The sequence below is a fragment of the Pecten maximus genome, chromosome 19 (genome assembly GCF_902652985.1).
Source record: "Pecten maximus chromosome 19, xPecMax1.1, whole genome shotgun sequence".
Classification (NCBI taxonomy): Eukaryota; Metazoa; Mollusca; class Bivalvia; order Pectinida; family Pectinidae; genus Pecten; species Pecten maximus.
The window spans coordinates 13,476,324-13,493,371 of record NC_047033.1 but is presented as its reverse complement, the minus strand read 5'-3'; the positions used below and the strand labels follow the sequence as shown (position 1 = coordinate 13,493,371).

The window sequence follows — 17,048 nt, the reverse complement described above, 5'->3', positions numbered from 1 at the left end:
TAACGAACTTTGGACAAATAATACGATAGTGGAATGCATCTTCAACACCAACTACTCACAAAGAAACAGGATACTGACATATTCCTACTAGGCTACTCTAAATAAATCAAAAGTTATGTACATGATATTGAACATCAAGATCAAATCCTAATAATGTCATGTTTTCAAACTGAGAACAGGGAAGTGACCACAGGACAATAGAGTATGATAACGTGTGTACCTTTTTAATTTCAAAAATTTCAAGATAGTCATTAAATATAACAAGAAAATAAAGATAGCAAGCGAATATCTAGTCATACAAACAAATATAAAGAAGTATTTCCTGTTATCAACAACCGCGAAATTTTAGCCCCATGAAATTTATCATGTACAGTACCCAGTTCTGTTTCATCGTGCAGTTGAAAATCACACATCAAATTATCACAATTTCCAGATTTGCCCCCAAAAAATTAAAACAGAATCCAAATTTGATTTGATGGGCTCAGCCTAACAAATCGGTTTGGTTAATTTTGCTTAATGTCCTATTATCAACAGGGTAATATAATGACGTGAGTGAGAAAAGCCGGAGTACACGGAGAAAAAACACCAGCCTACGGTCAGTACCTGGCAACAGCCCAAGTTGGTTTCAAACTCGCAACACAGAGGTGGAGGGCTAGTGATAAAGTGTTGGGACACCTTAACCACTCGGCCACCGCGGTCCTCCATATCTAGTAACAAGTAACAAAATGAAAGGTTTTACACGGGGCTGTCAATTGTATAATTCAACCAGTGAAGTAACCCGGCCTGTCCAATTTCAAAAAGAATTTATTCTATAACACTTCGTTATTCTTCCTTTTTTTAAAAAAAAAAGATTTTTATAAAAATCCCTGTTCTGAAAAAAAAACCATGGTGAAAACTCCAAGGTGGCAAACCCACCGAAACCTTGAAATTCCGGACATTTTTTCCAGTGCCTTCATGAACATATCGAGGGAAGGGAAATAACTCCTTTACAATTAAGAACAAAATACTGAGATCAATATTAAGCGCAAGGTGCGTTGTGGGTGGTCCGTTTTCCAACTGGAGGATGGCCTGCTGAAGAAATGACATCATATTTATCATAATAGAAATTATATTTATATATTTTCACGCGTTATTCAGTGTAAAGATGGAGCCTAAGTTGACCCCTGTTGAAAAATATGCTTACGAGAGATAATACAGCTAATGATACATATACGGTCCACCTGAACATTTGATTGCCTCCCTTCTATAGTCTGAGTGAAAAAACTATAAACGAATAAATTCGCAATTAATAATTTCTTTTTCTCGTCTTCGACGGCAGTTTAAATTGAAGAAAAACTGGTTTAACACTGTAGAAAACAAAATAACGTGTGAAAATCTGATCGCGTTATTTAGAGTCTAGAACGTCGTTTAATCAGGCCTTTGGCATAATGAACATATCGAACCGAGACCAATGTTACTTCAGTGTGTTGGCGATATCTATGGCTTTATTTCTGTCTCAACAATGTATTATCTGTCTATATACTTTGATTTGGTGTTCATAAACGTTTAATTTGCATACTGCTCGTAGTGCAGGTTCTTGTAAAAAATCATATACTTCAATTGTTTATGTTAATGTTGAATCTGCGATAAAGTTAATAAATTGACACAACGGTAAGGTGCTCTATTCGACGCTATGGTAAAATATGAACAGTACCTGCCTGCCTCTAGTTTACTGTTGATGCTATGATAAAGTGTGTCCTTGTATAGTGACGCAATAATAAAGTGTGTACTTGCATGATGACGCTATGATAAAGGGTTTACTTGTTTCTTGACGCTATGATAAAGTATGTACTTGGTGTAGGGACGCTATGATGAAATATGTACTTGTATAGTGACGCTATGCTAAAGTGTGTACATGGTTATTGACGTTATGATAAAGTGTGTACTTGCATGTTGACGCTATGATGAAGTGCGTACTTGTATGTTGACGTTATGATGAAGTATGAACTTGTATATTGACGCTATAATGAAGTATGTACTTGTATGTTGACGCTATGATAAAGTATGTACTTGTTGTTGACGCTATGATAAAGTGTGTACTTGTATAGTGACGCTATAATGAAGTATGTACTTGTATATTGACACTTTAATGAAGTATGTACTTGTATGTTGACTCTATCATGAAATATCTACTTGTATAATGACGCTATAATGAAGTATGTACTTGTATAGTGACGCTATGATAACATCCATCTTGAGTAAGTTAACAACTATTTTATGTGCCACTCGACTGAACGATTGTTGAGAGTTGTTGCAGTGTCCCTCGCCTCATTAGACAGCGGTATTGATATCTTGTGTAGACTCAAATAGCATGATACTTGAGAATTCTTCTCTTATGAAACTATCGACCAGTCACATCTCATATCGCATGACAAATGTTTTTTTTTTTTTTTTAGATAATGACTGGTTCGGAAGTAATTCTCTCCTTATCACATTCCAACAATTACCAATGGTTTGTTGATAGCTGTTCCCTTAGTTACCGTGCTACTGTATATATAATTGATCATTATATTACAATAGATTCTATTGGTAGATAAGAACTGGTGTATAGTCTTGTATCGAATCGACGTCTGGTGGCGGTATCCTTACTCTGTATCGATCCTTTCAGCATACATCTCAACAGCAATGCAATCTGCATATCACAAAGCATGGCTGATTTTTTAACATTTCATTTATATGTTTTTTATAATGAATTTCTTATTTTTTCTCGCAGGTATCTTAACTAACCTTGTCTAGCCTTTATAAACAATACAAAATCTAAAACAAATTGAAATGTTTTATTCAAGAAAAAATACTAGCTACATTGAATTCGTGTTTATTTTCATTTTTAACCTTATCCAAAGATAGACAAGAAAGCAGTCTAACACATGTTACATATCATATGTTGATATCACGTGACATTTTATATGTTGATATCACGTGACATTTTATATGTTGATATCACATGTGACATTTTATATGTTGATATCACGTGACATTTTATATGTTGATATCACATGTGACATTTCATATGTTGATATCACGTGTGACATTTTATACGTTGATATCACATGTGACATTTTATACGTTGATATCACGTGACGTTTTATATGTTGATATCACGTGACATTTTATATGTTGATATCACGTGACATTTTATATGTTGATATCACATGTGACATTTTATATGTTGATATCACATGTGACATTTTATATGTTGATATCACATGTGACATTTTATATGTTGATATCACGTGACATTTTATATGTTGATATCACATGTTACATTTTATATGTTGATATCACGTGACATTTTATATGTTGATATCACATGTGACATTTCATATGTTGATATCACATGTGACATTTTATATGTTGATATCGCTTGTGACATTTTATATGTTGATATCACATGTGACATTTCATAGGTTGATATCACATGTGACATTTCATAGGTTGATATCACGTGACATTTTATATGTTGATATCACATGTGACATTTTATGCGTTGATATCAGGTGACATTTTATATGTTGATATCACATGTGACATTTTATATGTTGATATCACGTGACATTTTATATGTTGATATCACGTGACATTTTATATGTTGATATCACGTGACATTTTATATGTTGATATCACATGTGACATTTTATATGTTGATATCACATGTGACATTTTCTAAATTGATATCACATGTGACATTTTATATATTGATATAACATGTGACATTTTATATGTTGATATCACGTGACATTTTATATGTTGATATCACGTGACATTCTATATGTTGATATCACATGTTACATTTTATATGTTGATATCACATGACATTTTATATGTTGATATCACATGTGACATTTTATATGTTGATATCACGTGACATTCTATATGTTGATATCACATGTTACATTTTATATGTTGATATCACATGACATTTTATATGTTGATATCACACGTGACATTTCATATGTTGATATCACATGTGACATTTTATATGTTGTTATCACATGTGACATTTTATATGTTGATATTACATGTGACATTTTATATGTTGATATCACATGTGACATTTTATATGTTGATATCACGTGACATTATATATGTTGATATCACATGTTACATTTTATACGTTGATATCACATGACATTTTATGTGTTGATATCGCATGTGACATTTTATATGTTGATATCACGTGACATTTTATATGTTGATATCACATGTGACATTTTATATGTTGATATCACGTGACATTCTATATGTTGATATCACATGTTACATTTTATATGTTGATATCACGTGACATTTTATATGTTGATATCACATGTGACATTTCATATGTTGATATCACATGTGACATTTTATATATTGATATCACGTGACATTTTATATGTTGATTTCACATGTGATATTTTATATGTTGATATCACATGACATTTTATATATTGATTTCACATGTGACATTTTATATGTTGATATCACATGTGACATTTCATAGGTTGATATCACGTGACATTTTATATGTTGATATCACATGTGACATTTTATATGTTGATATCACATGTGACATTTCATAGGTTGATATCACGTGACATTTTATATGTTGATATCACATGTGACATTTTATATGTTGATATCACGTGACATTTTATATGTTGATATCACGTGACATTTTATATGTTGATTTCACATGTGATATTTTATATGTTGATATCACATGACATTTTATATATTGATATCACGTGACATTTTATATGTTGATTTCACATGTGATATTTTATATGTTGATATCACATGACATTTTATATATTGATTTCACATGTGACATTTTATATGTTGATATCACATGTGACATTTCATAGGTTGATATCACGTGACATTTTATATGTTGATATCACATGTGACATTTTATATGTTGATATCACATGTGACATTTCATAGGTTGATATCACGTGACATTTTATATGTTGATATCACATGTGACATTTTATATGTTGATATCACGTGACATTTTATATGTTGATATCACGTGACATTTTATATGTTGATTTCACATGTGATATTTTATATGTTGATATCACATGACATTTTATATATTGATTTCACATGTGACATTTTATATGTTGATATCACGTGACATTTTATATGTTGATATCACATGTGACATTTTATATGTTGATATCACATGTGACATTTTATATATTTATTTCACATGTGACTTTTTTTATATTGATATCACGTGACATTTTATATGTTGATATCACATGTGACATTTTATATATTTATCACGTGACATTTCATATGTTGATATCACAGGTGACATTTCATATATTGATATCACATGTGACATTTTATATATTGATATCACATGTGACATTTTATATGTTGATATTTTTCAAATTGAATTAATGTTAACAATTACGTATATTTACAATTTCATCGATATAGTTCTCGTCACTTTAGCGATGTTAACCTACTGTGTGACTCCATCGGGTTAAATCTACTATGTCACTATAGCGACGTTAACCTACTGTGTTACTCCGTCGGCATTAATCTACTATGTCACTATAGCGACGTTAACCTACTGTGTGACTCCATCGGGTCAAATCTACTATGTCACTATAGCGACGTTAACCTACTGTGTTACTCCGTCGGCGTTAATCTACTATGTCACTATAGCGACGTTAACCTACTGTGTTACTCTGTCGACAAACATCTACTATGTCACTATAGCGACGTTAACCTACTGTGTTACTCCGTCGGCGTTAATCTACAATGTCACTATAGCGACGTTAACCTACTGTGTTACTCCGTCGGCGTTAATCTACAATGTCACTATAGCGACGTTAACCTACTGTATTACTCCGTCGGCGTATATCTACTATATCACTATAGCGACGTTAACCTACTGTGTTACTCTGTCGGCGTTAATCTACAATGTCACTATAGCGACGTTAACCTACTGTACGTGTTACTCCGTCAGCGTATATCTAGTATGTCACTATAGCGACGTTAACCTACTGTGTTACTCCGTCAGCGTAAATCTACTACGTCACTATAGCGACGTTAACCTACTGTGTTATCCCTTGGGCGTAACTTTACTATGGCACTATAGCGACGTTAACCTGCATTGTTACTCCGTCGGCGTTAATCTACTATGTCACTATAGCGACGTTAACCTACTTGTTACACCGTCGGCGTAACTGTACTATGTCACTATAGCGACGTTAAGCTACTGTGTTACTCCGTCGGCGTATATCTACTATGTCACTATAGCGACGTTAACCTAATGTGTTACACCGTCGGTGTAGCTTTACTATGTCACTATAGCGACGTTAACCTACTGTGTTACTCCGTCGATGTAAATCTACTTGATCACTCCGTCGGCGTCAATCTACTGTCTCACTCCGTCGGCATCAATCAACTGTGTCACTCCGTCGACGCCAATCTACTGAATCACTCCGTCGGCGTCAACCTACTGTCTCACTCCGTCGGCAGCAATCCACTGTCTTACTCCGTCGGCGTCAATCTACTGTCTCACTCCGTCGGCGTCAATTTACTCTCTCACTCTGTCGGCAACAATCTTCTGTCTCACTCCGTCGGCGTCAATCTACTGTCTAACTACGTCGGCGTCAATCTTCTGTCTTACTCCGTCGGCGTCAATTTACTCTCTCACTCTGTCGGCAACAATCTTCTGTCTCACTCCGTCGGCGTCAATCTACTGTCTAACTCCGTCGGCATCAATCTACTGTCTCACTCCGTCGGCATCAATCTACTGTCTCACTCCGTCGGCATCAATCAACTGTCTCACTCCGTCGGCATCAATCTACTGTCTCACTCCGTCGACATCAATCTACTGTCTCACTCCGTCGGCGTCAATCTACTGTCTCACTCCGTCGGCATCAATCCACTCTCTCACTCCGTCGGCATCAATCTACTGTCTCACTCCGTCGGCATCAATCAATTGTCTCACTCCGTCGACATCAATCTACTCTCTCACTCCGTCGGCAGCAATCTACTGTCTCACTCCGTCGGCATCAATCAACTGTCTCACTCCATCGGCATCAATCTACTGTCTCACTCCGTCGACATCTATCTACTGTCTCACTCCGTCGGCGTCAATCTACTGTCTCACTCCGTCGGCATCAATCCACTCTCTCACTCCGTCGGCATCAATCTACTGTCTCACTCCGTCGGCATCAATCAATTGTCTCACTCCGTCGACATCAATCTACTCTCTCACTCCGTCGGCGTCAATCTACTGTATCACTTGTCAGCGTCAACCTACTGTATCACTCCGTCGGCGTCAACCTACTGTCTCACTCCGTCGGCATTAATCTACTCTCTCACTCTGTCGGCATCAATGTTCTGTCTTACTCCGTTGGAGGCAATCTACTGTCTAACTCCGTCGGCGTCAATCTACTGTCTCACTCCGTCGACATCAATCTACTGAATCACTCCGTCGGCGTCAATCTACTGTCTCACTCCGTCGACATCAATCTACTGAATCACTCCGTCGGCGTCAATCTACTGTATCACTTGTCAGCGTCAACCTACTGTATCACTCCGTCGGCGTCAACCTACTGTCTCACTCCGTCGGCATTAATCTACTCTCTCACTCTGTCGGCATCAATCTTCTGTCTCACTCCGTCGGCGTCAGTATAATGTCTCACTCAGTCGGCGTCAATCTAATGTCTCACTCAGTCGGCGTCAATCTAATGTCTCACTCAGTCGGCGGCAATCTACTGTCTCACTCCGTCGGCGTCAATTCACTGTCTCACTTAGTCGGCGTCAATCTAATGTCTCACTCAGTCGGCGTCAATCTAATGTCTCACTCAGTCGGCGTCAATCCACTGTCTCACTCAGTCGGCGTCAATCTAATGTCTCACTCAGTCGGCGTTAATATAATGTCACATTTATTGTGTCACTCCGTCGGCATCGATCTAATGTGTCACTCCTTCGGGCTCAATCCAATGTCTCACTCCGTCGGCGTCAATATATATTTATTGTGTCACTTCTTCGGGCTCAATCTACTCTTTCATTATGTCACCGTCGGAATCAATATAGTTTTCAATATACAAACTTCAAAAATCGTGAACATTTATTTGATATTTATTTGGTCCTCAAATTTCTATTCCTTTCATCACATTGCATTACTACTATATATTAACGAACATATACAGTTGTATGTAGAATTAGTATTGTATACAGTTTGCTATGGATCCCTATATGATTGGCCCCTAGCATCACTGATATGCAGAAATCTTTACGAAATTAATATTTAAAATAAATATTCTTCTATATAGAGCCTGTATGCATCATTAGTCAATCTTTCCTTAATGAGATCTTGTTTACACTCACTAACAACAGAAAACCTAGGAGAAATGTCCACATTAATTGCCATTGCTTATCGCACCTGCACGTTCACCATCTATTATTCAGCATGTCATTTCCGAAAATGCTAATAAGTCGCTGCTTGTTTATGTTCCGTACATAGGAGGTGGCTTACGAGATGTTTCTAATCGTGTTATTTGCTGTATTTAGACGTTTTATACAAATAAATACGTATTTAATGTGCCATTAGTGTTCCATTTACTGTTTCGGCACATCCGTTCGATATCCTTTTTAATACAATAATACACCAGTAGTATAAGCATTCGGAATACTTCAAGTAGATATATGCCATAAACTATTATGACGCAGTTAATTTAATTTGATTTTATTTATTTCTGTGTGAAATAACTAAATGTACATGTACAATATTTTCAAGTATGGTCCTCAATCCTCAGTATTACTGATTGCTTTAAAAATGGATGATGGATGGATGGATGGATGGATGGATGGATGGAGATGGATGGATGGATGGATGGATGGATGAATGGATGGATGGATGGATGGAGATGGATGGATGGATGGATGGATGGCTGGCTGGCTGGCTGGCTGGCTGGATGGATGGATGGATGGATGATGGATGGATGGATGGATGGATGGATGGATGGTGCCTAGGGGATCAGAACATCACAAAGGATGCAGAAAAATATCAGGTTTCTTCAAAGTCGCCATTGTAGAGACGGGATGAAACCCGATTCTGTTTACGTCAGTCTCCTATTTGAGCACATATATATATTTTATATCATTGACAGATTCAGCGGAGTATGACTGATTATATTCACGCGCGAATAAAAAGAAGATGTGATAATTTACCAATACAGTTATATCTGTGTGGATGTCACGGTACATAAATAAAACTCATAAAGTAAGTGCTACGTTTCAAATGAAATATTCATGATTCCATAGAATCGAAGGACAAATACCTCGTCGCAACTGGTTGGTTCAGTTAATTTCCTATTCAGAGGTATGAAACATGTGAAATAATCAAAGTATTGGACTTGTTGAAATCTTGTCATTTTAGAGAACCCTCTGTCAACTTCTACATGTATAAGTTATAAAACTGACCAATATACTGGCATCGGGATACCGTGGAGTCAGGGAGACTGGAGAGTGACAGATATTGTTGTATTTGATATTCCTAAACAGCGAATGATAATTATAGGTAGCATTTTATTAATCAATTTTGATTATGATAATTATATATCTTATGAATGGATGAATGAATTATAGTTATTCCGGATATTTTGTCAGTCATCTGTTCCATGTAGTTTCAGTTTAGAAAATGCAGGAAGTTTCCGGGACAAGAAACATGGCGCGAAAAACCAATTACATAATGTTACTGCATTATTACTGATATACTCTCTCTTTTCAGTTTTTACCAAACTTTAACAAAACAAACTTCATTTCATTTCTCTGCACAAGATTAAATGTTTGCTATAACACCCCCCCCCCCCCCCCCCCTCCCATTTTCCAAATTCCTGGATCCGCGCCTGATGTGTATTGTAATGACAAATCATACATGTATTTTGATATTTTATATTTTGCCATCTTCCAGTCTCTACTATAAATTTATGATCACAAGTCCTATTTACACAATATCCTTCGCCCATTGCCATTTAATAATTCTAAATAATTTTCAAAATCACAATTATTTCTATATATTCTACATGTATAACAAATAGATTTAGAGGGAAATAAAAACTTCACTGGTAAATTCTTGTATAAACTGGTCATGTAATATTTGTTTTAGAGATAATTTTACCCATGGTGAGTTACCTATTCCCAGGAATTTGGAATTCCATATATTCGTCAATCCACATTCATTTAAAACAGTTTATATCAATCTCAACTAATGAATTGTTTTATTTTCAACATCAAAAACATGATATAATTCAATTTACTTCTTTTCGATTGAGCTTTCGTGACCAATAACCTATTATTTTTGATTTTACTTCTACTGAAACCCCCATATTCCAAGTTTCCGAATAATCATACAATTAGATGTACTTTTTTTTTTAAACCCATCAGTAATTTACAAGATGTCAGATGGAAACATTCAACAGTTTTGATATTTATGTAACCACACACTTCACATCCATATAGGAGGATAGGTTTTACTATTTCATCGAAGATTCCATATGTACATGTACATTTAATTGATTAAAGCTTTCTGTCTACTTTTAAAATGTAATACATAGCAATTTTGGCTTTTTTTATATGGTTTTTAGCATCATTAAAAGAGCACGTGCGCGTGAACAGTCCCCAGGTACGTATAGTTTTCCTATATATTCTATGTTTTCAGCATCTCTAAATTGCAAACATTTCTATTTACAAATCTACCTTTGAAAAAAAAAAAAAAAAAAAAACATGCATTTTGTTTAACCAATATTTACTTTTAACTTCCGTATTTTACAATAATCGCTAAAAATATTCAGTTGATATTTTAAATCATCTGGATTATCTGAAAATAATATGATGTCGTCTGCATAAAGGAGGATAAAAAGTCGAATATTTGTTAAAAGTTCGGATTCAAATTTATCATTGAGACACTCTGCACCTTTAACATTATCTTGTATCATACATTCTTCGATATCATTTAGACACAGGCTAAAAAGAAAGGGAGATACATTTCCTCCTTGTCTCAAACCGTTGTCACACATTTATTCTTGATTATTTAGATTTTTTTAAAATTTGTATACCTTGATACATATTATATATAATATTGTACATCTTACCATACCGAAATATTACGCCTTCAGGATGAAAATTTCAACTGATTTGTTCATGACCGTTAAATAGATTTCCTTCCATTTTCCCGCCTACAGTAATATATATTCGTATTATGACCTGGGAACGTCGTGCCATCGGCAGACCCAGTTTCACCAGATATTAGGAAGCATGTTAGTAAGCGGATATCAATACAAGAAACTACCAATTACCAATGGAAATTCATTGCCATAAGCGAATTAAAAAAAAAAAAAAAAAAAAAAACCGAAAAAAAGAAAAAAACAACAACATCAACAAAAACAAAGAAACAAACAAACAACAACACATTGATAATGTTTTATTTCGGAAAACAGAGTTGCACGATTGACATTGAACAACTATTACAAAATCAGTTATACCATCGTATTTTGCACGTTGGAACATACATTAATCCCACAACTACTCTGCTATGTTTTTTGGCAATAAAACAACAAACACTTTGGTTGTCGAAAAATGAGCATTTATTAAAAATGCCAGTTATTTGTTTACAAACCAAAAAAGATGGGGGTTTCTTACTAATAAAACGCCCCATGGACATGTAAGTAAGCTTTTACATTATACACATAAGTAAAACAGTCATATCAATAGACATATTAAATACAAGAAATATTTTTCGTTAATATACAAGTAAAACTATAATATGAAATGCCATCCACCATAAATCCTAACTTTAGGAGGACAATAAAGCAGGGGAGAACTTTAATTAATCACTTTCGTCAGCCCTGATGGAAGCGGGCGAGAAGTCCCACTATGGCAGGGAACCGGACTTGTAACCGGAGAAATCTTTACTCATATTCCATACAGAAAATGGATGCTAGAAACTGTGTATAGATTCAAAACAGGAAAAAAAGGGAAAAAAGACAATTCCAATGCAGTCCGCAATGCTTCGGAAACTGTACCTGCATATAACACACTTCTAATCTACTATTGAAATTCCCATGATACGTATTATATATTGGCGTCTTCCACGTAAAAGGTAACGATACAGATCAGCGTTGTTAATCCCCTTCCAATTACTTTATTTCCTTCTATGAGCACCAAGCGTCAATCCGATAAAGATTTCCTTAATCTTTAATGGAATGACGTCAAAGTCAATGTCGTGTTTGTTAATATCTACGGGCGGGCGTACTGCGGAAATGTAATCCGGTGTAACCCGGAAATTGTGCTGACATTTCCTTCGGTTAAATGAAGAAATATTCATTTCGACTCTAAATCGTATACCTGAGTAGTTTAGGACGGATATAATTTTAAGTTATTGCATATCTCCTGTCGAGTTTATTATTACATAAATAACAAGTACTGTTGTAATAAAACGTCTCGTAAATGTTTGCCCTTTCGAGTAATGCTGACTTAAAATCTAGTTATTAACATTACTAATATTTACCTATTTTCGGACTATCGAGTCTTCGGACTATAGCATGTACGGACTAACGGGCATTTAGAATATAAGGGTGTCGCCTACTACTTCAAGGAGACCCCGCCTAAAAATCCCCCTTGCTGTTCACGGGGCAATTATCCCAGCAAACAAACAAAGAGTGTATTGTATTGTAATTACATTGTATGACATGCACAGTAATATACAATATATATCATTTTGTGCATTGTATTTGAGGATTGTACCTCATTTTGACTGCGTATACGGTCGCATGTCAGCAGTTGGCATCGAACATGTTCTATTGAGCACGCAGTCAAACTGAGATACATACGATCCTTATATTTACAATGTACATCAAACAATCGTTGAAATACCGTGCGAAGAAAAAAAAAATTTGTATGTGTTGTCGCTTTGGTAAGAACGGAAGCCGTGGTTGCTAAGATAATGTAGTTCCAGTGAATCTATAGTGTTTACCACTGCCTGTGAATCATGTCAAGTGCTGTCTAGGAACGTCGTGGGCACAGTTGGCGTCCTAGGTCATGAGTGATAGTTATAATACAGTTTCTCTACACCTGCGCAAAGCACCTCCTGTTCAGGTCCATGCTCTATCGTCCCAAGTTCTATGTTTCACAATCCATAATTCCCAGTATTCATAGTCGTAACACATATGCACTAGGTCCTAGATGATAAAGACATCAGTAAAAATTAAAAGAAAAAACTAAACATGTTTTAATACGTTTAACGTTTTAGATAACATGTAATTATATTATATCATAAAATATCTACAATCCACAATATCCGTCTCGGATTAACTATGGTTGTCAAGCACAGCGTTTAATAGTGACGTGGTCGAATGTTTAGTTTACTTTAAACACTCACTTGACGTAAACTTTCTGCATAGATGTCAGAGGATGACAGGAGAAAACGTCAAAATTGCGTCGATCAGTCCTTTCAAAATGGCGCCGTATAGCTGACGTTTCGTAACGTCACAAAGACACGACGTCATGATTGTGTTACCAATTTCCGCGCTTATTAATCCACTAAGAAGGGAAAGATGTAAATATTGTATTTTATTGTATACTTAGTAATAAATACAGTTTTTTTTTTGCATATACATAATTGCGCCAAATCGCCCGACCCGTAATCTTCACCCATGCATTCTTGATTCAGTAATGCACCCCAAACCCCGTATTGGCCCTCTATGCGGAACCCCTCTAGGTTTTGTTTCTCATCAAACCATTCGGGTCTCTCAGGGTTTGACGTAGCCCCTGTGTTGCCAGCGAAACAAAACAAACAACATGGCGTCTAGAAGACGACGTAATGCAGACACTAGAGAGGAGATTTTGAATTCACTCACAGCAAGAATTGTCGAGCTGGATTATTTAGCTGAAAAAGAACATATGCTTAGAGAGGAAACTGATAACCTCAACATTTCAATACACGAAGTCATTCAAGATGATATCCTGTTCAGGATTAAGAGGCAAAGAATGTTGAATTTGCAAAATCAATTTTGATTTGGGCAAGTATAACGGGAAATGTGATATTTAATTTCTGCTCTAACTCTAAGCAATATGATCAGGAAACAAGTACTAGTACTAGGAAAAGAGCAAGGATAATTATTGACAGTGATTCGGACTGATTGAAATGTTATTAATGCTTACTCTTGATCTTTGATAGTATAAATGATGTTTATTTTCAATACTCTGTACATTAAAGGGACTAAATGGCTAGATTTAAAAAAATGAATTGGATTATTCTTGTGAAGTTATAAATGTTATTTTAACTAATTTTCTGTGATGTATTACTAAGAATACAATAAATAGAATATCGGACCCAATATTGGCCCTGAGACCCCAATATTGGGGTCGAGGGGCCAATATTGGGTCCGATATGGTAAAAGGTATGTATAATTCTCTATGTATTGTATTGTATTGTATTGTATTGTATTGTATGTTATTGTTTTGTATTGTATTGTATAGTATCGTATCGTATCGTATTGCATTGTATTGTATTTGTATTGTATTGTATTGTATTGTATTGTATGGTATTGTATTTGTATTTGTATTGTATTGTATTTGTATTGTATTGTATTGCATTGCATTGTATTGTATTGTATTGTATTGTATTGTATTGTATTGTATTGTATTGTATTGCACAACTATAGAATCTAAGTAGAAGTTATCAAACATGGATATGGAGTTATCTTTTATTTCAACGTTTGCTATGCTGTGTCCATACCGTAACTATCTCCATGTTTTCGAAGTCAATAAAAATTAATTGTTACTACACTCCGACCTAACTGTTGGTTCAGGTTGAAATATTTAACAGGCTGTTTTAATGAAGTCATGCCTGATGTAATTTAAAACCCATTTTACACTGTAAGATACCTATTGCTTTGAACGTTTTAAAACGATATTTCTCCGCGTGCGTGACAGGAACGTGCCACCTAACTTTACTGACTCTATGAGTCACTACATAATTAGTTTAGATTAGTTTTTATTTATTTTTTCTTTCGTTTCATGGGACAACTTCTGAAGCGCGAGGCATATTGTAATTTTCAAGATAACACTGTAGGGAATTATCTAGGTCAGCATTTATTGTAAACAAGTTCATAAATCAAACACAACTGTGTATTTCTGCATTGCATACCGATTTTTGAAAACAAATTATACGATAAACTCGGTTCCTAGCACAATGCTGACCAATTAGAATCAAACGTCAACACGGATATCCAGCAAGTGCATTTTGTTATCGTCCGAAATCACGACAAAAAAAAAAATAAATAAATCAGCGGCGAACAAAAGACATAATTGACGTTTTACAATGAGATCGCGAGGAACATGTTAGGCAATAGAGTTTCACAATCATTATAACAAAACAGGGTTCATACATGCATAGGAAACCGTAATTCTAACTTAAAATCGATAGAGAGAGAGAGAGAGAGAGAGAGGAGGGGGGGGGGGGGGGGGGGGGGGAGGGGGTATATAAAACTGATTTAGATTACAATAGAAACTCCTCATAAAGTATACAGATAATAACACCTGGGCCCGAATTCAGGAAACTGTACTCATGCTCAAACTCAAGAGTTTGTGCTCAAAATAAAGTTTTGTACTCACGGATTTTGTTCTCATGCTCAAGTCGTATTCATGAAAAAATCTGTGCTCAAGATTTGAGCACGTTCTCAAGATTTCTTGAGTATGGTATTGCCCATGCTCAGCATACCTTTCTTCACCATGGCGGCAGGACTTTTTGTAAATAGAGAAATGAGAGAAGTGGTCATACCAAGGCCAGGGCTTATAATGGATCGCCAGAACCCCCCAGAGTTCCTTTCAGATGAAGAAGTGTTCCGGCGTTTTCGATTTCGGCCGGACACCATCGTATATATCGTTGGTCTGGTGGCGGATTCCATTTCCCATGGAACGCTCAGAAGCGTGTCCCTCCCACCCCTGTTGCAAGTCCTTATTTGTTTGAGGTTCTTGGCGACAGGATCCTTCCAACAATTGATAGGCGACTCTGTTAAGATTTCTCAGCCGACAGTCAGTAGAGTTGTGCGGCGAGTTGTCGGTGCCCTTGCAAGAAGCATCCGTAATTTTGTTACATTCCCGAGAGGAGAAAACGGAAACAGAACAAAGCAAGAGTTTGGGGCAATTGCAGGTTAGTCAGTATTGTAACTGTCTGTTTTGTAGATAAAATTAACATGTCTTATTAGATAAGCATATCAGCGTCCTCAAATTAGATTCCAGTCTATAACTTCAATGTATCGGAAATGACGTCACACATGACGCGGGTCATACTAACTCGCTGAAAATAACGACAACATGTTCTAACAAGCCCGTGGAAGAAATAACACCAACAAGCTTTTTAGTTTTTAATGATAATAAAAAAAACATCAACAATTTTCAAGTGAATGTTTTGTTCAGATGCTTGATACACATGTCAAATTTATATCAATTAACTTTAAAAATAACTTAAACATTACAGATCCCTGAAACACAAATACACATTCCAACAAATATCACAGATTATCACAGTATCTTGATTTATCACAACACAACACAAATTTTAAAGGCAATTATGCATACACATTTCAAAGACTGTGATCCCATGAAAGCTGAAGAACAGTTTATCAGATTGTATGAAATATTTCATTGATAAGCACGCTGTATAATTTTGATTAATAGAACAATTAAGGTGTATTCACATCTTCATACCTCTCACTCAACCTATGGACTTTCCCTTATTTCAAATGCAACCTGTTGCATTCAAATTTTTCACATTGCTCGAGCACTGCAATCATACTGAGGTAAAAAAAAAGAACAACTTCGTCTGAGAAGAAAAAAGCAATTATAGGAATTGTATGGTAAGTAGTTTGGGTTTTTACTTATTTGATTTAGATATCAGTAATTAAATAGATATATCTTAATTAAGAAATAATTAACGATGATTCGTGTATTGTTGCAGGATATACAACGAGGACGAGGATATTTTGCAATTA

General features: G+C 35.5%; 1 protein-coding gene across 1 annotated transcript; it reads left to right on the top strand.

The window, feature by feature from the left end:
- Window positions 1-15,786: 15,786 nt before the first annotated feature.
- Window positions 15,787-16,212, top strand: LOC117317422 (putative nuclease HARBI1). The gene has a single exon (XM_033872232.1). The coding sequence runs from the start codon at window positions 15,787-15,789 to the stop codon at window positions 16,210-16,212; it is 426 nt and encodes a 141-aa protein (XP_033728123.1).
- Window positions 16,213-17,048: the final 836 nt, after the last annotated feature.